The 25,517-nt window shown below is 35.9% G+C and overlaps 1 protein-coding gene across 2 annotated transcripts in view; it reads left to right on the plus strand.

Annotated features, from left to right (window-relative positions):
• Window positions 1–25,517, plus strand: part of LOC117927459 (protein ENHANCED DISEASE RESISTANCE 2-like) — an 84,459-nt gene that overhangs the window by 38,765 nt on the left and 20,177 nt on the right. For both annotated transcript variants that reach the window (XM_034846946.1, XM_034846948.1), the window contains 4 exons: window positions 2,346–2,441; window positions 20,866–20,930; window positions 21,021–21,092; window positions 21,225–21,380. In XM_034846946.1, coding sequence (XP_034702837.1) covers window positions 2,346–2,441; window positions 20,866–20,930; window positions 21,021–21,092; window positions 21,225–21,380 — 389 coding nt within the window. The remainder of the gene's footprint in view (window positions 1–2,345; window positions 2,442–20,865; window positions 20,931–21,020; window positions 21,093–21,224; window positions 21,381–25,517) is intronic.

The following is a 25,517-nucleotide window of genomic DNA, read 5'->3' on the forward strand; positions in this document are numbered from 1 at the left end:
AAACACCAATACAAATATTTTATTTTTTTCGATAATTTATTATTAATTAAGTTAATCTAATTTAATTTTTAATTAGTTTAATTTATTTTCGTTTCTGATTTTTTTTTTCCAGAAAATTTCGATTTCTACAATCCTAAGGAATTTCCTACTAAAAAACTGATGTGACACAAAAATTCAACTCAATTGGTTGACCACAAAAATCCTTTGAACTTCGTCAATCCAAATTTGACTTGTGTCTTCAATTTGCCTGTTTTGACTTTTCAACCATCACCAAAAAGAAGTTTCAAACTTGAAATTCCAACGTGGCCTAAAAATACCTGGTCCTTACAAGGATAGTAAAAATATCAATGATATACTAGTACCGTTCTTTTGATTTTGGTACCCCTAAATTTTGAAAATTTTGTTGGAAATATTAGAAACATTGTGGATGTTTTCATCCTTGCTTATAGCTAGATGATCTCTTAGACCCCTCTCAAAGGTGGCAAGATGCCAACTTTGACAAAGCGCCCTGATACTAACATGCCTATTTGAGTCATAAGCAGCTTTCTAGGTGTTTCAAAATGAACTTGGTTCATCTCACTGGTGGAGTTGACTTTCCGACCACCAACCACTCTGGGACTGGTTTGAGAGTCTTGGTTTAATTTTAGAGTCCAAGGCTTGTTGAAGTGGGATTGATATCATCGAATCTCGATCAAAATGAGAGGGAGGGAGGATCATTGTCTCTTTGTTACATATGTCACCTCTAGAAGCTTCTACTTCATCCATGATTAATTAATGTGAGAGTTTGTATTTTGGTGTACCATAAAAAGACTTTATTTCCTGCTAAAGAAAACAAAAATGAGATTCTTGCTCTCCTAGAGTTCTCTCCTTGATCCAATTGTCATTCTCTCCAATCCCCCCTGGCCTCTATATTTTCCTTTCAAACTCTTGACGTTCTATGTGATTGACATCTTATAGATATGATCCTGATATAAACATTTTTGGTGACTCCACTAGGGAGGTAGTACACTGAGAGGGTGACCCTTCTTTTTCTGGTAGTATTTTTGTTTCTGGCAGTTGATTGGTAAACTAGATACTGGCAGGTGCAACTGTTTGCAGCTGCCTAATCCTCTGTAATAACATGATCATCTTTTAGCAAACAAAGTTTCCTATGAGTTGGTGACATCAGAATTCAAGCTGTCTGTGGCAGAAGGCAGTTGAGACAGGGATGGCCTTTTTGCAGTCAAGATATCTATGCTTCAGCTGCATTCTCAATCCATATCTCCCCATTGACCACACACACACACATATTATGCTTCTCCTAGTTGAGCAATGAAACATATGAGGAAGAATATGTGAAACCGTTAAAATCACTCCCCCATAAATCTTTTATTTGAGTGTTTTTTTGTCTGGTCATCTGACATTTTATGACTCAGCAGTTGTCTGTGCCTTTTACCATCATCTCTGTAGCTTTAATTTTCTCTTGGCTCTTGTTTATTTTAACTTTTTTCTGGGGAGGATAATGAAAGTGAAGATATTGTTAATTAAATAAAAGAAAGTATGAGGACGAGAGATCCTTAAGTAGAGTTGATACCAGTATACATAGTAAAACAACTCTGAAAGGGGTAAAAATTTCCTGCTTCATGTACGTAGCTGAACGTCATGTTATCATCAATGTTTTAGCTTCAGGTTCCTGCATCCTTCATCCATTCCATAACTTGGTAGACTAAATCTTCAAACTTCTGTGTGCCATGTCCATTAACAGCACTGTACAATTTGACCAAATGATTAAGTCTTTGCAATTAAGACATTCCTGGCTCTGGATTCCATGAATTGTGTTACCTGTGTTATCTCTGTTGGTCTAAGACTTCCTAGGGACTCCTTTACTTCTGTGAATGCCACTGTTTTCACATCTACCAACAAAGTATTGGAAATTAATTTCCCTGCAAAGTGAGCAAAGTAATAGTTGAAGTACACTTTGCGGATATTCCTAATCATTTTTCAAACTCTGGAAGCGTTGATAGGCCCTCTAGGATTTTTTTTTTTTATTTTTATTTTTTTTTTTACATAGGAAGCATACATTTTATGGGTAAAGAAAAGGTTTACAAAGAAGATGAAAGGTCTTGCAATAAAGGAAAAATACAACAGGACTAAAACCCTATATCAAGCAAACTCCAAATAAGTGCCACCTAATATACCATGCACCACAGAACAACAAGACCCTTCCTCTTGATTATACTCATCATTGCAACTGAACTGCTCCTTATAATCACCCTTATATTTATGATACTCTATTTCTTTTTAATGAGTATTACAGTTACTAGATTTCTCATGTTAAATTTGATCTCTAATTCCATCTTGTGTAGGTGGGATTGCAGTTTCCAGTATGGTAGCTTAGTAGAGGAGGTTGATGGGCATACTGCAGTACTTTATCATAGACTGCAGCTATACTGGTACCCAACGTAATGTTTTCTCTCTTGTAGTGACTTTGTTTTTCATATTCTTCAGTGACTTTCTTCATCATACTTGATTCTTGAGTAGGTTTTCAAATGTGTCTATTTTCCTTCTAAGTGAAATTATACACGTCAAATTACACCCAGTCAGGGTTCCATGTTGAAGTGCATCTGTTGGATTTTGCATACACATCTTCTATGTGTCATGTATGCCAAATACCAAGTTGATTGGGAATTGAGAGCTGCCCCAGTCTTGGAATGCACTTATATCCAATCCAGATGATATTTGGCATGCATATGTGTAGGGGAGGGGTATCTGAGTGACTGCTGGTGACCCAAAACATAAAAAATTCAAATAATGATTTGGATTATTTTAGATGTGTGCATGTGTACATTATATAAAGGCTGGTTTTGTTTCAAAAAGGCACTTCATAGGTTAATTGGATTTTATTTTTCATATATGGTCATAAGCCCATGCAATAAACCATTTAAGTTTATGACTGTAATACTCATCTGATTTGAGCAATTTAAAATTATTCTGGATACATGGTTGTTTCTTCATCTTTTGAAGTTTTTATGTGGACTTGTTACTCTATGTTGTTTTAAATCCATTGTAACTTTTTTCTTTATTGGAGAAATTTTGTTTGAGGTGTCATTTCTATAATTTGCATTATTTTGGCCTTCCCATTGAAAATCTCTTCTGCAAACATTATTTTGTATTGGCTTCTATTATGGAAGAAGTCTTTCCTTGATTGAACAAGTTTTGGTGGATTCTGTTGGTTGAGATGCTGGCTCAATTATCAGTCCACTGTACCTAATGGCCATATTTGGTTTGTAGGATAAGGACAAAGACAGGATATCTAAATCCTATTCCTACGTTTGTTTCACTTTTAGACTGGATAAGAAGGATGAGTTATCTATGCCCATGTTTATCTCTTGTTTATGGGATAAGTCCCATGGTGAGGGTGGGATATCCATGGTCCACGAGTAAAAACACATAGGTTTTCTATTTATTTTATTTTATTATTATTATTTTGATAGATAAGTAAAGATTGTATAAAATGGAAAAACTAGAAGATTTACACAATGTATACAGTGCAACCAAAAGACTAAAAAATGGCGTGAAGACCTAAAAATCAGCAACTATGCCCTACATAGAGCCTAACCAATGCACAAAGTCTACCAATAAAAAAGAAACATTCCTAATATACATGCTGACCCAATTCCAAAAAAGATAAAAGGAAGAATTTTTAATTGTTCAGTCCATGATTTCACAATTATCAAAAGCTCTCTTATTTCTCTCCCTCCAAATGGTCCAAAACAAGCACAACGGAGAAACCTTCCAAGCTTTTTTTTCTGTTTTTTCAACAAAGGACTTGTGCTAGCTCAAGAGAACACCTTAACTAAAACGTGCATCACCCACTCTACACCAAAAAGATCATAAATCAATTGCCACAAAATACGTGCTTTTGAGTAATGAAGGAGAATATGGTTACCCATTTCTGCTTCTGCTTTGCACATATGTCATTAATTAGGAATCCTCTAATCTCTCCCTTTGAGTTGATCCAAAGTCAAAATCTTGCCATAAGTTGCTTCCTAAACAAAGAAGCTAATTCTTGATGGCAACTAGGAATTCCATATTGTGCCATAAGAGAACGACCCTGCTTTCCTATTTGCTAAAGAGGAATAGAAGGATTTAACTAAAAAGTTACTATTCTTTGTAACTAACCACACCATAATATCTTTAGTAGTGTCCAAACTAATGGAGTGTTCATACAACATCCTAAGAAAGACTTCTATTTCGCAGCCATGAAACTCCCTTATAACCTAGGATTCTAGCTACTACCGTCCAAACATCAACCACCTAAGCATTTTTTGAAGAGGCTATAGAATAGAGTTTCAGGAAGGACTCCTTCAAAGGCATGTCCTTACACCACTTATCCTTTCGAAACTTCACCTTGTTTTCAGAATCAACATTAAAACTTGTTTTATCCTTGAAAGCCTCTCAACTACTTCTAATTGCCTTTCATACCCCCACTTCATGCCCCTCTCTAACCTCTTTAGTGCACCACCCCCTTGCTTCTTGCCCATAATTGCCTACAATTACCCATTTCCTAAGAGGATTCCTTTCACTCACAAATCTCCAAGACCATTTTCTTAGAAGAGCTTTAGTAAAGATGGATAAATTTTTTATACCCAAGCCCTCTTTTTATTTTTCCATGCCAACAATAAACCAATTCACTAGATGTGACTTTTGTTCCAAAGCCCCACCCCCCTAAAGTGCCTTTGAATCTTTTTCAATCTAACAACTACCCCCTTAAGGATGACAAAAAGGGATATGAAATAAATTGACAAGTTGGACAAAGTACTCTTCATGAGTTTGCCTTCCACCTTTTGAAATATACTCTCTCTTCCACATTGCAAGCATTTTCTGGAATCTTTCTTTCATCTTTTCCCAAATAGAAAGGGGCTCCTAACGGAAGGTTTAAACAGTTGGTTGGGATAACATCCACCTTTCAACCTAAAACCTTAACAAGATCCTCCATATTTGAGACATCCCCATTAGAGATCACCTCACTTTTCTCTAAGTTGATCTTTAGCCTTGATATAGCCTCAAACCACATAAAAACCCAACTTAGGTACTTTATGTTTTCCTTATTAGCATCACAAAGAATGAGGGTATCATTTGCAAATAACAAATGGAAGACCTCCACCCCTACTCTTAACTCTTCCCCTAACTAAAATGCCTTTAGTAAACCTTCTCTCCCTCCCTCCCTCCCTTTCTCCTTTGCCTTTATAAGGATGTGGGAAAAAGCCTCTCTTGCCATGATGAATTGATAAGGGGACAAAGGATCTCCTTGTCTCAAACCCTTAGAGTTTTGAAAGAAACTTGATGGGGATCCATTGATCAAGATAGAGAAACGTACTATAGAGATGCACCATCTGATCCAACTAATCCACTTGGAGCCAAAACCCAGTTTATCCAATACCGCAAAAACAAAACTCCAATTTATATGGTCGTATTCAATATCAAGCTTATAAATAATTCATCTTGAGTTGCCTTTAAGTCTAGAATCAATGGCCTCATTTGCTATCAAAATAGCATCTAAAATTTGTCTCTCCTTCACAAAGGCATGTTGCAAATCTGAGATTAATTCATTCACTACTTTTCTAAGTCTATTGGCCAAGACCTTTGTTAGAAGCTTTTATAAACTTCCTACCAAGCTAATTGGTCTAAAGTCCTTTAGGTCTTTTACACCCCTTTTCTTTGGAACCAATGCTATAAACGTTGGATTTGAACTCCTTTAAAAGGACCCTAAATCATGGAATTCCAAAAAACCACATCATCCCCCTTTTCACAAAATCCTAACAAAATTATCAGAAGGCTATAAAAAAGCCATCTGAACCAGAGGCTTTATCCCCACTTAAGCTAGATCAAGTAGTAAGGACCTCCTTTTCGGAGAAGGGGATCTTTAAAGCTTTTGAATCAACACTAGCCAAGGAATCAAAAGCTAAGCCACTAATGCTCGGCCTCCACTCGCTCGACTCAAATAGAATCATGCAAAAAGCATTTGCCACAACTTTTTTAATGTCAACTTACTCGATTAACATTTCACCATTCACACTTTCTTCTTCGTCGTGCATTGACCATTTTGTGAAAAAATTAGTTCTTATCTCCCTTTTTTGCTAAAGTTCTCTTGGTTTTTGTCTCTCAAGAGATTTCCTCTATCACTGCCCATTTTTTAAAATCCTCCACTACCCCCTTTTAACCTCCTTTTCCTCTACAGTGAGAGACCTTTCCCTTTCCTTTTCATCCCATAATCTAATTGTGACAAGGCAGCTAGCTTCTTAGTAGAGACATTACCAAAGACCTCCTTTTTCCAGAATTTAAGATCTTGCTTCAAAGCTTTAAGCTAAACCACCAAAATGTGACTAAACGAACCTTGTACACTATAGCACCCTCTTTAGTTCCTGATAAGCTCTTTGAATCCTTTCCTTTTCAACCACATGTTTTCAAATCTAAAAGGTTTTTGCTTTCCTTATCCCTTCACTATCAAGCAGGATAAGGGCATGATTTGAGACTGGTTTTCGAAGAATGCTTTGGAACAAGTTGCTGAATTGATTCTTCCAAATCTTTAAAAATAAGAAAATGGTCCAAACTAGAAGCTAACCTATTATTTAACCCTCCACACTAAGTAAAAGATCCACCGGATAAAGGAGATCTTTTAGCTCCAGATCCTTAACAACCTCTGAAAAGTGCTTCATAGAAGTTGAACTTCTGTGGCAATTCCTCCTTTCCCTAGGGAATCTCATGACATTGAAGTCCCCTTCTACACATCGAGAATCATTCCAAAGACTTCTAATATCAGTCAATTTATTCCAGAAATTCTCCCTCTCTTGATTCAAAAATGGACTATAGACCCTTATGAACATCCAAACAAAGTTACCCTCATAGTTTTTGAACCAACAAGAAACTGAAAAAGCTCTTACTTCCCTCTCAATAAGCTCCAATACCCAGTTATTATTATTATTTTTTTATCATAAACAAAATATGCATTGATATGGATAAAGATGCATGTGAAGGATGGGGAATCATTCCCAAGCTCACAAAAAATAAAAATAAAAAATGATAAAAAAGTAAATGATTAAACCTCCTCCAATACGCAAAGAAGATTTGTACATCATAGTAGTCTCACATGAAGATATGCAAAATAAAGCATCTCATCACCCCATGAGGGTTAATATATCTCCTTTAAAAAGAAATTGAATCAATACTCCTTTCCTTGCTATCTAACCCCTTTTTATCTACACATCACATGCTAATCAAGTTTAACGATATTGAGAGGAGGTCTCTTAAAGGTTGTGGTACAAGAGGCCCAGAAAGAGGAATATAAATGAATTAGATCTAATAGTGTCTCTAAAGTCTTTTGCCTGTCCTAAAAAAATCCTGACATTTCTTTCCCATCAGACAATCCAAATCACCATGAGAAAGGCAATTTACCATTGAACTTTGCCTTGGTAGTGCTCCCAAATGTCACAGACTTAGTCTTTTCCTAAGCTCGTATGGCACTTAGACAAGCCAAACTCTTGATCTTGCTAAAATGCACCCGACTTAGAAGCTTTAGAGAGCATAGTAGGCAACACTTAAAGAATGGAAGCTTTATTGCTCAAAGGAAGCTTTTACAAGTGCTTTGGAACTCACTTGGTTGGTTGGTTAGGTTCTTGGGTGGTGCCTTGGCCAAATGAGGGCCTCGCCTATTTATAGGCACCAATGGAACTCTCTGGAACCTTGGAGGGTTCCTTACAACTTAAGAGTAATCTAGAAACTCCTACACTAGTCTATGTACAAGGGTATGCACATGATGACTTTGGAAGATTCTAGAACACCCCACACTATTCCAATGCTCTCTTAGCCAAGTCTAGAGATGTGTGGACATCTCTAGCCCTTTCTAGAAGCTTCTATACTCTTCCACTTTCTAGCTAAGTGTAGATGTCTCTAGGGGTCTCTAGAAGTTTCCCACCTCTTATTTAAGCCCATGGGGAGGGTCATTTGAAGTATCTTGTGACACTAAGCTCTAAAGGAGATAGTCATATCACATATACTCCTAGTACGTACCCAATCCAAGATTACTACTCCGAATAACCTAAGCCATAACTTGGACTCAACAGACAATTTTACAAATGATCAATTGACTCTCTATTCCCATTTAAAATATAAAACAATCAAGATCAAGGGCTTTATATGGTCTTTTCATATGTAGCATGTCATTAGTGTTGATAGAACTTAAGCAAAGGCCTTAACCTTAGATAGGACTTCAGATTTCCAAATAAATTTAGTAGGAGAGAACATAGTTTTAGAAGGCACACTTTAAGCATGCCTAGGGTCAAGGCACAACCACTCCTTAGTCATAGTGCCTCACTTGCCAAGACATGCGCTATATTGAAGAGGCGTGTCTTGTCGACTTTACTCTTCCTTATTAAACACTTTTATTCTAAGAATTTCTAATTGTATATTAAAATTTATATAATTTCATTACTTTTTGGGTTTAATAGACTTTATCCCCTTAACCTATCAGGTGTTTTGCACATTGCTCCTTTAGGTTTAAAATCAAACAAATTGCCCTCCAAGCTTCTTAAATATCAACACTGTGCCTTTTTTGTTGGACAATGTTAGTTTGAATAGGCGGAAATGTCATGTATTATGCATGTGACTTAATAAATAAGGGTAGATTTGTAAATTGAATTACCAAAATAGAGCTCTCCCTCTTTCTTCTTCTTCGTTCTTCTCCTAAAACCCTAAATCCTCAAACACCTACAATATTTGCAAAACAATTAAAAGAAAACTAAAAGTTCAAGAACATTAACTACAACAATAAATAACGAATCATAGGACCAAAGAAATTTTACCTAGACTGAACATCCTCCTTCCCTCTTATTGTCTTCATCACATATGATATGCTAGCATTAACCCTAGTCCTAACAACAAAATTACGAGCTTATACCAATGGACCCCTAGCAAGAGCCTATAGGCAATGGAAGCGATTGTCACATATCAATGAATATCTCCATCAGTTGGACAATTCCTCTACTCTGATTGATTTTCTTTATTCTTTAATGCCAACTAGATTTTTGAACAACTTCGTCTCATATGATTCTAGATAAACCAGAAAACAATGAACCCAATGGTGTTTCACTATAAAGATTTACAATTGGTCACATGCCTAACTGAGAATACCCAAAGAAACGATGAAAAAGACAAATAACAAGGTTTCATTTATCCTTTCTCTTTTTCTTCAATTTCTCAGCAACCAAATGGAGCACAAGGGCAAAAAAAATGAAAACTCCCTTTGCGTGGAAACAAAACCTAATTGACGAGCAAGAAAAAGGGTTCCCCAACAACGAGTAAAAAATAAATTAATGGGAATTCCATTGAAAGAAATGAAAAGAAAAAGGAACTTGGGCTTGCTTGAAAGAAGTCATGGCTTGGGGACTGAGATTAGCTTAAGGGGGAGGACTGGGAATAGCGGAAGTAGCATTGTTGGTGAGAGTGCCCATGAAAGCACTAATGGTGGCACCTTGAGTGGTGTTGGTGATGGTGACGATGACGGCTTCAACAGGCAAAGACAACTTAGCCAACCACGCCCTGAACCCATTCTCCAAATCCTTGAACCATGCCTATAGCTAGGCAATTGGGTTCTGAGCAACCACCATTACTCCTTGTTTCCCCTCTTCCATTTCCTCTTCTCATAAACCTCCCTCTCTGCTTGCTGGATGGATAATTGTTTTTCTTCTTTTTCTCACCCTTAAACCCTAATATGCTCAATTTCAATTCACAACGAAATTCTCAAATTTACAATGAAATAGTGCAAACCTTTATCCATGAAATTCACCCCTTAATCCACATAGAAAAAGGACAATTTTTTTTCATAATCAATATCTGTTATTAATGATTTAGGGTTTCAAAGGATTTATGGGTGTTTGAGGATTTAGGGTTTCAGAGGAAAAACAATGAAGAATAAGGAGGGAGAGCTCTGTTTTGGTGATTCAATTTACAATTCTACCCTTACTTATTAAGTCACATGCACAACACAATTCCGTCCATTTAAACTAACACTGTCCAACAAAAAAGGCATAGTGTTGGTATTTATGAAGCTTGGAGGGCAATTTGTTTGATTTTAAACCTGAGGGGACAATGTGCAAAACATACGATAGGTTGAGGAGGTGAAGTGTATTATACCCTTACTTTTTTTATTGAATGCTTCTTGTAAATATTTGTAATCTAAAAATTTTATTGATTGGATTAAATTTTGAATCATATTTTATATAATTGATATGCCCAAGTTGCATTTTACTTCATGTAGGTATGCGCCTTGCGCCTAAGCTGTAGGAGACTTTGCCTTAGGTTAGACTTTGCTTTAGGTGCACCTTTCACCTTTTAAAACTATAGGAGAGAAAGAAACTAGATCTAATGGATTAAACAAGTCTAAGAAGAAAGATTTTAATGTAAATGAGCCTAAAGAAGATAATGATTAAGCTCTTACATCTCGAATGGATGATGATAAGTAACACACGTGTAAAAAGGATATGAGTCTTTCAAGATCCTCTATCTTCAAATTAGTGAGGTTACAACAAAAGTTTAAATTCTAAGAAAAAAGGGAAAAGATACCAAGGATAAATGAGATAGGTAGATTGCTAACCGTGACAACTCTGAAAAAACCTGGAAATTGAGAAGACAGTTTTTGATCCCCTCACAATAATTCTTCCCAAAAATGAATTCTTGTCCCATCACCCACCATGAAATAAGTAGGTCTAGAGAAATCCTAAAAAACTTGTGCAATGGCCTTCTATTAGTAACGATGTGACCACTTGTAAACCTTAAAAGTCATGTCTCTTAGAGGGCTCAATTCCTTGGAACAATTTTCCCAAACACTTAACCCTTTCCCCTTTAGGCTTTCTTATTAGATCCTAACCAATGAGATGATCTCTCTTACTATCCCTAACCCTTAACCATAGAAATACCTTTTACCATTTTTCAATCCTCGGCGCCATTGATGGTAAAATCTTGAAAAGAGAGGAAATAACTAGGAATGTGAGATAAGTAGAATTGTATTAGAGTTAATCTTTTTCCTAATGAGCAAAAAGCCTTTTCCCATCCATCTAATATCTCTTAAATTCTATTAATCACTGGATCCTAAAAAGCACAAGACTTTAGGTTCTCCCCTAATAAGAGACCTAGGTAGGCTGAGGGCCAATCAAAGGCTTTGCATTCAAGCATAAAATTTAATCTTGTGGTCAGATCCTAACTTATGTTGATACTGGTGAGCGTATTGTTGTCTAAATTGATCTTAAGTCTTGATATGAAAAAAAATAAAAATTCTTAGGTTTTGATAGGAACCTTATCAGCATGGTTAAGAAATGAATTCTAAATTGTGTGAGCCATATATTCATTTCCATAGAGTCACTAAATTAAAAAGAAGGATTCAATCTATATATAGTCACTCCATTCCTTGAAAGACTCCACCTTCTAAATTTCAAGAGGAGAGACTTATTTCTTTTTTCTAAACTCTGCTACAACTTCTAATATCAAAGAAGAATGTGATTAGCTTTCCTATCAAGTTTCACATGTATTAACTTCTCATTTCTTAGGATAATCTTATTTTGGTGTATTAGAAACTTACGATTAGTTCTTCATCCAATTTGGTTGTTGCTTTGATAAATTTGAGATTCATTGGATTTTTTCCTTGTAACATTATTGTGTTGGTTCATGTGTAATCATCAAATTCTATGCTTCACATTTTTTATGGCAAAATAGAAGATCTTACTCAAAAGGTGTTCTAACCATTAACCAAATGCTAGAATAGGAATCAATGTATTCGCTAGTGTGGTAAAGGTTTTCCTATGGAAATCCAAAGGAAATCCGGAAAGTATAGCTGTATACATAACTGTGTTAGAGTCATGTCACATCTGTATGCACAACTGTGGTATGGTTGTTTCTATTCTAATTTTATTTCTTGATTTTATGAGAGATTTTCTCTTAAAATCAAGGATTATATTGATGCAAAAATCAATTTGATGTATAAATATAGATGCAAGAATCAATTTGATGGTTGTGAGAAAAATTAAAAAAAAAAAAGTATTTTTTTTCTCCCTCAAATTTCTTTATGGTATTAGAGCTAATTTTGAACCATTGAATTTGTCCACGACCAAATATGGAATGACCATCAAGGACTCGTCAACCTTAGAAATCACCTCCACTCAAAAAGCTCCTATTCCAAGCAACAATGGAGGACCAGATGGTGTTGCTCTCCTCATTACTGGACACAAACTGAATGGGGAAAACTATCTTCAATGGTCCCACGCAGTCATGATGCTCATATGTGGTCGAGGGAAGGATGACTACCTTATTGGTGTAGTGCCTCAACCTACGAAAGAAGATCTAAAATTCAAATGATGGAAAACTGAGAATAATATGGTTGTCTTTGTTTATTAATTTGATGAATAATGACATAAGGGAAAATTTTATACTCTATTAAACGGCATAAGAAATCTAGGAAGCAACAAGGGAGACTCATTCCGATATAGAAAACACAACAGAGGCATTTGAAATAGAAGGAATCCTCCATGATTTATGCTAAGGTGAGTTGTCTATCACTTTATATTTTGGTCTTTTAACTCGCTATTGACAACAACTGAACATGTTTGAAACCACCAAATGGGACTGCCCAACAGATGCAATCAAATACAAGAAGATTGCTGAGAAGAAATGGATCTACAAATCTTTATTAAGACTAGACAAAAATTTGGATGAAGTTTGATGCAGAATATTGGGAACTAAATCTTTGGCCAACATTCTAGAAGTTGCCTCAAAAGTGCGCCGAGAAGAAAATAGAAAGAAAGTCATGTTGGGATCACAAACCAACCAACATGTCACTGTGGGTTCAACCCTTGTTACACGAGGTCCTCCCAATCTTTTTAATGACAATCGACCAAGAAAAAGGAGACCTTGGTGTGATCATTGCTAAAAACCAGGTCATACCAAGGACACGTGTCGGAAAATCCATGGGAAACCAACAGATTGGAAGCCGTCACGTCCTTAAAATGATAGCGAAAGCCGAGGACACCATGTCACTACTGAGGATAACCCAACACCACCTAATTCCAATCCGTTTGGCAAAGAGCAATTGCAACTGTTGCAAAAAATGTACAACCAGTTCCAATAGGGGGCAAATTCCTCCAATTCTATCATTGGGTTCGGATCCTTAGCTCAAAAAGGTAATTTTCTTACTGCCTCAAAAGTAAAAAAAGAAAATTTGAGTCCTTGGATTGTTGACTCAGAAGCTTCTGATCACATGACTAGAGATGCCACAAATTTTCAAAATTATACACCTTGTTTTGGGGATTATACTATTCGTAGAGATGATGGTTCTCTCTCAAAGGTGGTTGGTACAGGTTTTGTTGTCATCTTTAAGGACTTAACTCTGGACTTTGTTCTTTTGGTTCCAAACTTGGATTGCAATTTGTTGTCCATTAGTAAACTTACTCAAAAAAAGAACTATGTAACTAAATTTTTCCCAAATCATTGTGTTTTTTAGGATTTGAATTTGGGGAAGATGACTGGCAATGCTGAGGTGCGTTCGGGACTCTATATCTTCAAAGTGACTGGTTATATTGAAAGACACCCTCAACCAACAGTTGGTGAAAAATGGTCTCTTTCTGTCTTTAGTTCTAATATAGTAATGTTAGGTTATGACACTATCATCTAGGACATCCTAGTTTCTTATATCTCAAAAAACTTTTTCCATCATTATTCACTAAAAGTTCAAATGGTTTTCAATGTGAAATTTGTTAATTATCCAAACGTGTTCGCAAACCTTATCCAATTCAACCATATAAACCATCTCATCCTTTTTCTATGATACATAGTGATGTTTGGGGCCATCTAAGCTAAAGAACATAACAAGGATTAGATGGCTTGTGTCTTTTGTAAATAATCATACTAGAATTTCTTGGATGTTCCTAACGAGAGAAAAATCAGAGGTGGGTCAAATTTTCAAAAAAAATTATAACATGATCCAGATCCAGTTTAATGCCAAAATACAAGTGTTGAAAACTAATAGTGCAAGAGACTGTTTTAATTCTATCATAGGAGAATTCTTATTAAAAGAAGGTATAGTTCATCAAAGTTCTTACATTGATACTCCTCAACAAAATGGGATAGTCGAGAGAAAAAATAGACAGTTGTTAGAAGTTGCAAGGGCCCTTATGCTCTCCTCCTATGTCCTAAAGAATTTTTGGAGAGAAACCGTTCTTACTACAGCCTACAACCTATCCCATCAATAGAATGTCTTCCCGTGTCTTGAGTTTCCAAACACTGTGCAAAGTCTTTCTCAAATCATACCCTAAGACTCGGCTCATTTCCTTCATTCCACTAAAGGTATTTGGTTGCTTAACCTTTGTTCACATTCCCTAACATCATTGAAGTAAGCTTGATCTGAGGGTCACAAAAAGGTTTTACACTTCCATGGATGTGACATTCGTTGAAAATCAATCCTATTACTCCAAAATTGATATTCAAGGGGAGAACAAAATTTAGGAATACCAGTTTTGGGAAACAGAAACCATGACCAAACCTCACACACTTAAGTCTGTTATTGTTCACAACTCTAACCTTATCTCTCTTGCTCCAAGTCTGCCACTCCAAACTACTGAATCTATACACATCGAGCCAAGTACTCGTCTTCGCCCAAACCGATCTCAGAATGTCAATAGCAGTGAGTTCATTGTCTACTCAAGGAAAAAGAAGAAGTTTTAAGAAGATATAGAGCAGCGAACACATCTCGGGCTAGTACAACCGAATTTAGTCCCAAAAAAGACACACTCAGGTAATATTGATTCTAATCCTAATGAGTTAGAAGATGATGAGCTTGATTTGCCAATTGCCAAAAGGAAAGGAATAAGATCTTGCATAAATCATGTGATTTATAACTTTATCTCCTATAAGAGTTTGTCACTAGGTTATTGGGCATTTGTTACCAGTCTTATGGATATTCGGATTCCCAACAATATCCAATAAGCCCTACAAATGCTTGAACGGAAGACAACCATTGAGGAAGAGATCTGAGCTCTTGAAAAGAATGGGACATGGGAGCTTGCAGAACTTCCAAATGGAAAGAATCCGCTCCAAAGTAAGTGGATCTTCAGAGTCAAGTACAAAGCAAATGGGAGTATTGACAAGTACAAAGCTCGGCTAGTTGCTAAGGGATTTACGCAGTCCTATGGAATTGACTACTAAGAAACCTTCGCTCTAGTTGCCAAGTTGAACACAATTCGTGTTTTGTTGTCATTAGTTGTTAAGTGAGATTGGCCTCTTCATCAACTGGACATTAAGAATGTCCATGAAAATTCCTCAATGGTGACTTAGAAGAAGTGTACATGAAAATTCCTTCAGGTCTTGAGACTAAGACAAACATTAACAAAGTTTGCAGACTAAAAAAATTCCTTATATGGTCTTAAACAATCTCCTTGAGCTTGGGTTTGATCGTTTCACCAAGGCTGTAAAGAGGTTTGGTTACTCCTGGTGTCATTCTGATCACACTTTATTTGTGAAACACACTGTTAAGGGAAGAACTGCCATTATCATTGTTTATGTGGGTGACATAATCTTGACTAAAGATCATGAAGAAGAAATAGGCAAGCTCAAGAGTATTTTTGCCCATGAGTTCGAAATTAAAGACTTGGGAAATCTTAAATATTTTTTTGGGATGGAAATTACTAGATCAAATATGGGTATTGTGGTTTCCCAGCGTAAATATGTCCTAGACTTGCTAACAGAGACTGAGATGCTTGAGTGTAATCCTGTAGGCATACAAATGGACTACACTACTAAACTATGAATAGTCAAAGGAAGTGCTCCAGTGGATAAAAGGAGATATCAAAGACTTGTGGGGAAACTCATTTATCTGTCTCACATGAAACCAGACGTTGCTTTTTTAGTTAGCGTGGTTAGCCAATTCATGAACAATGCAACCGAGGAACATATGAAAGTTGTGTTTCGTATTCTAAGATATCTCAAAATGACTCTAGAAAGGGACTCTAGTTCAAAAGAACACAGAAGAGAAACGTTGAAATTTTTACAGATGTAGACTGGGATGGCTCCATAATTGACCAAAGATTAACCTCAAGATATTGCACTTATGTACGGGGGAATTTGGTTACTTGGCGAAGCAAGAAACAATCTATTATAGCTCGGAGTAGTGCAGAAGTAGAATTTATGGCACATAGAATTTGTGAAAGAACGTGGTTAAAGAGACTCCTAAACGAGCTATGAAGATGTTTTGTGACAATCAAGCTGCCATAAGTATTGCTAAGAACTCGGTTCATCATAATTGGACGAAGTATGTGGAAATAGATTGTCATTTTATTAAGGAGAAGATGGAAAAAGGGACGATTTCATTGGTTTACATTCCAACAACTCTCCAAACAACAAACATTCTTACCAAGGCACTTTCTAGAACCAACTTTGAAGACTTGAGATCTAAGCTGGGAATGATCAACATTTACAAATCAACTTGAGGAGGAGTGTGGAAATCTAGAGGAAATCCAGAAAGTACAATTGTATACACAACAGTGTTACAGCTACAGCTGTGTCATAGCTGTGTTATAGATAGCTGTATACACAACTATGATATAGTTGTTTCTATTCTAATTTTATTTCTTGATTTATGAAAGATTTTCTCCTAAAATCAAGGATTAGATTTTTTTTTTCTAAGGCAGATGATCTCGACCATTCATGTATAAATATTGATGCAAGAATCAGTTTGATAGTTGTGAGAAAACTAAAAAGAAGTATTTTTTTTCTCCCTCAAATTTCTTCATTTCTGAAGAATTTCTTAATTCCTTTATTGATTTTTAGGTACACACCATACACACATATATACACAAATGACTGAATAAGAAAATATCAATCTAGCTTGATTCTCTCCTGAAATTAGGAAACTGAATCATCCTAAATGATCTCTCATTTTTTATTCCTAAAATACTTTCCTAAATTAAAACCCTAACTTTGAATGCCAAATTTCAACAATTTCCAATTATGTTTTCGATGTTTTTGTGTGTGGAAATTTCAAAATAACTGATATGGGATCAATATCTCTTGCATCATTGTCAATTTAGTATATAGTTTTTTTCCCTTAAGTGAGCCATTAGACATATGGCAGTTCTGGAAATTAAAAACTGATGAGAATTTTGACCAGTCTGGGAGCTATCCCTTCTATATGACCAAGTTGCAATTTTATTGCTTTAATTTTTCTATTATTGTAGGAGCAATGTCAAGTTATGATGTAGGAAAATCCTAGGATGGTTGTCCATAATCAAATTTGGTAGGCTAGGGTTTCAATAGGATTTAAGGAAAGGAACAATGAACTAACTATATGGCACCAAGGAAAAGAAATTAGGATATAGAAAGGGAAAATAGATAAGTGAGAAAAGATAGAAAATCTTGGAGCCTCAAAGGTTTCTAGAAGTCTCATCTAGAAGACAAATCTTAGAGCCTCACATTGGAAATTGCAAGTCCTGCACAAAAATTCATATTATTCATCATCAATCCCATCTTACTCATATTAGCCTTATTTATAGGCTAATAAGTTACTTTAGCATTATATGTATAATAGGAGTATCTATATCAATGTGGGTTAGAATAATATCAGTCCCACATGAAGTTTTAAATGGTATAAAAGTTCTATGTTTTGCATAAGGTCAAATTTGATCCTGACTCTTTCAGTTCTGTGCCCATGTTCCCAATTGATTTCTTTTTTATTGAATTTGATATTTTAGCTAGCATGATTTGATGGTACTGATATGTGATCCAACTGGAGGCTAAAAAAACATGGATTCCACTTGAAGTTACAAGTACAAAGGGCATTATTTTACATTAGGACATGGAAACTGGTATCCATGAAAATCGATTTAGCAACGTAACCATGAGCCTCAATTCATAAACAATGCATGTAGTGGAACATTAAGGCACACTCAAATTCGGTACAATGGCATTCTATGAAAGAAGAGCTTCAATCTTCCTATTTTTGGTGCATAGCATTACATGGAAATGAAATTTTTTTATAGAGATATTGAAGGTTCTTTTATGTATCATCTTTTGTATCAAATTTGATTATACAGACACTAGCACTGCATCAAAGAACCTTTGACCTATCTACTTTGATTGTGCCAGATTTGAAATGAAATTGTGTCCTTGCCAAAAAGTTAAGATGTATAACAAAGGAGAAAGAAGATAAAATAGAAAGTAGGTGATCTTAAATTTTTTTCTTTTATTGATTCAGAAATACTATTGTGGATCATAAATTTTTTTCATTTGTTACTAATTATTTGTTTTCTTTTTTGTATCTTTAAGATTTAAGTTTCTTTTACTATCTTAAGTAGCTTATTTGTGGTTTATAAAAAGGTTTGTGTTCACGTATTAATTATGTTTGATATTGCATATGGTTTATCTGTGGTCTATAAGGGAGAGTGTTTTGATATTGAATTATGTTTTGGGAAGTATTTTCTCTTGATCTTCACCCTAGGTTTGGTGCTTTACTTTTTTGGCCTATCTGTCATGTGGTGTTATTTGGTAGATCCCACTATCATATAAGGTTTAGTGTTGGTTGGTTGATCATATCTTTTCACTAGTGATCACTTAGAAGTAAATTAGTTTGACATCAACCTCGAGGTTGGAAAATTTTAACAGACACCAGAAGCAAGATTTGATTTATCTTATTAAATTTAAATTCAGGACTTCATTCAGTGTTTGAAATGGTTACAGCATTGTGAGTGATAGCCATCCAATTATGAATTGGATATGGAAAGTGGCAGTCTTGAACTTATTAAATTGGAGAAGAATAATTGCATGTAACACAACTGTTGATAATAATTTTTTATTATTATTAATACAATTAAAAAATAATTGTTGTAATAACATTTTGTGCTCTGTTTCTCTGATGAAGTCTTCGCTATGATGTCTTGGAAGACTAGAGGTAGAGAAGAAGGAAGTAGTATATGACCTGACAAGTCACATTTAGGTATTCCCTGGAAGAACCATTAAGCTCAATGGGAGAGGTAGTTCCTAACAAAAGTCTTTGATGGAGCAGCTCCTCACTTAGCCAAGTTATCTCCTACCTACTTGCCATACCTAGGCTTCTACTAAAACAAGTATTCTAAACCTCTGGAAGGGTTGACTATCCTGAAAATTCATGGGTTGTATCTCCAAGGTCCTATCCATCCTAAGGCACCTAGAGAGCAATAGCTGAATCCCCTTCCACCTGAAGATTGCTATTGTCCATTGAGGATTTCTATTAATTATTACAATAATTCTGGGATCTTTACCTCAGTGGAAACCAAAGCCGGTTGGCTTAGGAACTAATGGTGCTTGAACATACCACTGGTCTGCATTTGTGCCAGACTGCTTGAAGAAAAGTATAAAAATTGAGCTTAAGATTCTCAACAGGAAGATTGCCCACTCAGACCTCGTCTAAGCAATCTTCATGTGGTAAAAATGAACCTTGCTCTACATAATCAAGTTTATGAAATGCAGAGAACTTTTTGTTAGATGCCAAGAAAATTGTGAGATAGCGAGCTTTCTCCCACATGTAATCAATGGATCTTCAAGGATGGTCAAAGATCTTAGTGTTCCCATCATTCCAAATCACATCAAAACTAGCATAGGCCCCTTCCTAGTAGCCTTCCCGAAGGATTTCTCTTGAAACCCCTGAAATGCCAACAAAGAACTCTGACCCTTGGATTTCTGTCCATAATCTTTTTCTCTATGTACCATCAAATGTTATAGTTTGTTGGTGTCACAGTAACCTGTACCATCTAGGAAACTTGGTGCTGGCAGTGTAATCCTTTCAAGTGTCATATCCTAGTGTTGCAGATCTGATCTTTAAACAGTTCACATAGCTACTATTTATTTATTTTTTTTATGCTAGTTTCTGAATTCAATCATAAAATTGTTGTGATCTGTCTGAATTTGTGGTTTTTAATGGAGACATACATCTGGTTAGATTGGCATGCAGCAGCTGCCTCTCTCAACATCCTAGAGGATGCACACTATTGATTGTAACAGTACAAATTTCAGAGCATTACCATGGTTAGACCATTAATAAGTATATAACATATTTTTATGTTCTTACTCTTTGAAAAGAAAGAATTTTGGGAGCTGATTCTGCTCAGTTAAATCCAAATCCAGGTTCTGATTGAACTTGAGCTGAATCTTCTATTCTTATGTCATATTTGTAGCTTTACATCAACTATAAATTTAGACTTCATTTTATGTTGCATGCTTTTATGTGCAATCTGGTTAAGAGTCTATACAGTGCAACTAGGAATTGTAGTTAGTGAGCCCGATAATACAGCCTTGGTTCATAAAGGCCATTGTTTTTTGTGTGTGGCTCTGTCAGGCGACTCAGGCCCAGCATATGTAACCTCATCATTTTATTTTCAATTTGCAACGAAGGATTTGAAATGGTTTACTAGCATCAAGTCAATCAACAGCTTAGGAGTCCTACCAGCTATTTGTGAAAAGACTTATTGATGTGAGTTGGGATCTCACAAGAAGCATCAAATCATTAGCTATGTATACTGACCAATTAAATGTGGACGTTCTTTTCTACTAAAAGTCCATTATTCTGTCTCAAATGTTTGTTGCTTGTAGTTATTCTCTCAGTTAACTGGCCTACTCTTTTGCATAATGCAAGTGTTATCACTACTCAATTATGTCAAATATGATTAAACCTATGGCTTTGCTCTTGTAATGATATAAAAACTTTTCTGACCTTAGGATGTAAACTAAATGTTTTTTTTTTTTTTTTTAGAAAATATAGCATCGATTCTTTCCTTTAGAATTCATACAGGAGTTTATGTTTCCTACTTCATATGATAGGTTCGTCTGGCCTCGTGATCTTTGCTATGTGCGTTATTGGCGCCGAAATGATGATGGAAGCTATGGTAAATGTTCTGAGTAATCCTGTTTGGTTTTGACTTCCTCCTTATTTTTAATATTGGAAATATCCATGTTGCATTCTTGTCATTATGCAGTTGTGTTATTTCGTTCTAGGGAGCATGAGCACTGTGGTCCACAGCCAGGATTTGTGCGGGCCCATATTGAGAGTATAGTTCTTTATTTCTCCTTTTAATAATTTTGGGACTAAACTTAAATTAGGAACATATGGATCTTTAGTTATCTTAATATAGTCAACTTAAGCCAAATCACTAGGCTATATGACTGTTATTCATTTTCAGGTGGCGGATTTAACATTTCCCCTTTGAAACCTCGGCATGGAAGGCCTCGATCAAAAGTGCAGCACCTTATGCAAATTGATCTGAAAGGGTGGGGTGTGGGTTATCTTTCATCATTCAAGCAACATTGTTTACTGCAAATGTTAAATGGTGTTGCTGGTAAGTTCTAGCACTTTCAAAATGTTTATTTGTGAAGTGTGGTTGTAATTTTTATTGCCAGACAGTAACCTCAATTCCAAAGCAAATACTTCAATTGTTACAACCCTCTAACTTTGAGCTGATGACATAATACAAAAACTACTTGTCTCAAAAGCTTAAGCTATTAGGGAATGGGCCCACAACATATATAAAGAAAATACTTATCGTGCAGGTCACAGCATAACACTTCCACATTGTTGCATTTTCTTATATTGTTATTGAACTCTACAGTATTGTATTATCATGTGGACAGGTGTAGGAATCTTTAATGCACTCAGCATATGATTTTTCAATTTGCTTTGTTTTCAAGTTAAAACAGTATTTTCTGTCATCCCTAAAATGTCTTGTTGTTCACTAAGTTCTGCACAATATTTTTGTTTTCATACTCACAGTTTCTTTTAAAGAAAACAGAGAATTGTAATAATAATGTAATGAAGGATTTATAAGGAAGAATAAGAGATCCTTTAGAAAGAAAAAAACAAGCAGATTGCTTTCTTTGTTGAGTCATCATATTCTGCCTCTTCTCCATCTGGAAGCATACCTTCATTGTCATGTTCTTCAATCATAAGCTGCTTACTTCCACTGCTGTGTGCTTTTCTACTTTCAGAGGATTTGGGAACCAGTTCTACACACTTGAAGCACTTTAATCCAAGCATAGTGGATTGTGATCTTGTCCCTTTATTCCACTGATTTCTTTGCATGGTTGGGTTGTCCTTTCATTGTTTCCTACTGCTGTTGCAGGTTTCTAGATATTCCAGACTTAGATTGCCTGAAATCATCATTGATTCATTATTGCTGCTTCTGTGTTTTTTTTTTCAGCACATTTAGCTCCCATATATACTTGGGAAGTATTTCAAAGATCATGCTGATATAGACCACCCAGCAGGCTTTGTTGCAAACTTGCAATCCTCCAATGCACAGCCTTCTGCTCTTCAACTTCATGTAGTTTATTCTGTAGAATGAGATTGAAGAATTCCTCCAAATAACTATCTATCAATCTTGTTTCTTGCCTACCATTCTAGATAGTTCATGGTACATCAATTGAGAGTAATTGTAAAGAAGGAAAAACATCCCTAATCTTCCTTATCTGCTTCTCCTGATCTGAAATTTCAAGCTACCGTTTTTCTCTGTAGCAAGACCAAAGCTGGTCCCACTAAGTTGAGGTTCTTTCTCTTGGCTGAATTGCTACATGATTCTTATTTGCGGTATGTCTTAAGATCTACTTTATCTGCATTTTGTAACCGATCGGCCACTCATTCACCTTGACAATCTCCCAAAATTCTAGAATTTCAATCTTGAGATCTCCATCCCAAATTTCTCTCTTGATCTGCACAAGGCGTTCATTCAATTTTCCTTGAAAAAAAAGATTACTAAAAGTTGGAAATCAGGATTTCTTATTATTTGACAAGAAAAGTAAGTACAATTTATAGACTACCTCCTAGAATCAAAAAAGGGAAATCGGAGATACAATCAAAAAAAGAAATTAACTCCTATAATTTTGCACCTAGTTAGGAAAACCACTAACTATAATATTCTATAGTTGTACAGTTGATATATGCATTACAGAAGGGAATAAATTCCCTGATTTACTATTCCCAAAAGTCCACGTTTTCTAATCCTGCCAACTTGCTCTGGTGCATTCCCAACTTGCTCACGATGAAATCAAATGCGGTACTTGACAACCCCTTTATGCAAAACATCTGCAAGTTGTTGCCCTATAGGAACAAAGGGTGTTGTGATTTGCCCGACTTCAATTTTTTCTTTGATGAAGTGTTGATCCACTTCAACATGTTTTATTCTATCATGTCGAACTGGATTATGGGCAATGCTAATGGCAGCCTTGTTGTTACAGTGAATCTTTGTTGGTTTATTGAGTTCTAATCCAAGTTTTTTTAATAGCCCTCGGATCCATAAAACTTCACAAATGCCTAGGGCTATAGTTTTGTGTTCTACCTCTGCACTTTATCTAGCCACAACATTTTGCTTCTTGCTTCTTTCTTCTCCAAGTGACTAGATGGCCCCCAATAAATGTGTATTAACTTGTGGTTGATCTTCGATCCATAATTGAACCAACCCAATCCACATCCGTGTAGGCCTCTACATGTAATTCACCATGCTTCTTGAAGATTAGGCCTTTTCCTAGGGTAGCCTTCAAGTATCTCAATATCCATAGTACTACTTCTATGTGACATTCTAAGGGTGAGTGCATGAATAGACTTACAATGCTAATAGCATAAGCAATATCAGGTTGAGTGTGGGAGAGATAAATCAATCTTCCAACCAATCTTTGATACGTTCCTTTGTCAACTGGAACACCTTCTAGCTTGGCTCCCAACCTATGGTGTGGATCCATAAGAGTCTTGGCTGGTTTGCATCCTATCATGTCTGTTTCCTTCAAGAGATCGAGTGTATACTTCCTTTGAGTAACCAAGATGCCCTCTTTAGACCTTGCCACCTCCATTCCCAAGAGCTACTAAAGATTGTCAGGATCTTTGATTTTGAACTTCTTGGCAAGAAGTGATTTCAACCTGTATATTTCTTCTTAATCATCACTTGTGACAATTATGCCATCCACATAAACAATCAAAACAATAAGTTTCATTGGTGAGGATTGTTTGTAAAACAGCGTGTGATCTCTTTGACTTTGATAAAACCTACAAAGTTTTAGAGACTTGGTAAACCTCTCGAACCAAGCTCTAGGTGATTGCTTGAGGCCATACAAGGATTTCTTCAATTTACAAACATTCCTAGAACTGTTTAACTCTTCAAAACCTGGGGGCAATTCCATGTACACCTTTTCTTCAAGATTCCCATGTAAAAAAGCATTCTTTACATCGAATTGATGTAGATTTCAATCACAATTTGGAGCAATAGAGAGAACTCTTATGGAGTTCATCTTTGCAACCTGGGCAAAAGTTTCTTGGTAATTAATACCAAACGTTTGTATGTACCCCTTGGCGACCATCCTAGTCATATATCTCTCCATAGATCCATTTGCTCAACACTTATTGGTAAAGACCCATTTATATCCAATGGTTTTCTTGCCACTAGACAATTCTACCACTTCCCATGTGTCATTTTTATGCAAGGAACTCATTTCTTCAAAGACAACCCTTCCACCTAGGATCTAATAAAGTTTCTTTAATAGTGTTTAGGATAAACTCTAGGGACAGGTTTGTGGTGAAGGCCTAATAAGTTGATCTCAACCGGTGATAGGAGAGAAAGTTGGCTGATGGATGTTGGGTGTAGGTTCTAACACCTTTCCTAATGGCAATGGGAATATCTAGATTGATGTCCAATAAAGAGCAAGGTTGTTTAGAGTTTAGAGGAGAAGTTGAAGATGAAGAAGCAAAAAAAGAAGGAGAAATATTTTCCATATCTTTTTCCGAAGTTGAAGATTGGCCGCATGAAGGAGAATTTGGGACTATAAATGGAGGATGATTGTCTCTTTTCCTTCTAGTATAGATCACAAACGTTTTTACCACTTCTTTGTCACCTTCTTTAGATCTTGGAGTAGTGTCCAACTGTTGTTCATGCATACTTTCTCTCCCTGATTGGTTATTTTTCCATCTACCCTGGATTTTCATTCTCAATTTGTCCTCCAAAGTTAGTCTTAGCTTGTATGAATTCCAATAAACTAGGTAATACAGTGATTGTAGGTTTATTCTGGCTAAGATATGGCAGGTTTTCTCCTCTCCTTTCCTCACTTTGAAAACTGGTCCAAGAGTAATACGATAAACTCTCAAAGAATTTTACATCCATGGTCACAAAGGCTCTCTTAGTGGGGAGGGGGTGAAAACACTCTTATCCTTTTTTAGTGGATGAATATCCAACAAAGACACATTTAAGGGCTCTTAGCTCAAGCTTAGACTGATATTTCCCATGAACATGGACAAATGTTGCACACCCAAATACCCGAGAAGATAGAGATCCAAAGAGGTTGACACTAGGAAAGGCTTGTTTTGCAAGGTCAATGGGAACTTTAAGGTTAAGTGGCTTAGATGGCGTACGGTTTATGAGATATTTTGATGTAAGAACTACCTCTCCCCATAAAAACTTAGAAATATTCCTGGAAAACATCAATGCTCTCCCTACTTC

Source organism: Vitis riparia, chromosome 2, assembly GCF_004353265.1.
Source record: "Vitis riparia cultivar Riparia Gloire de Montpellier isolate 1030 chromosome 2, EGFV_Vit.rip_1.0, whole genome shotgun sequence".
Classification (NCBI taxonomy): Eukaryota; Viridiplantae; Streptophyta; class Magnoliopsida; order Vitales; family Vitaceae; genus Vitis; species Vitis riparia.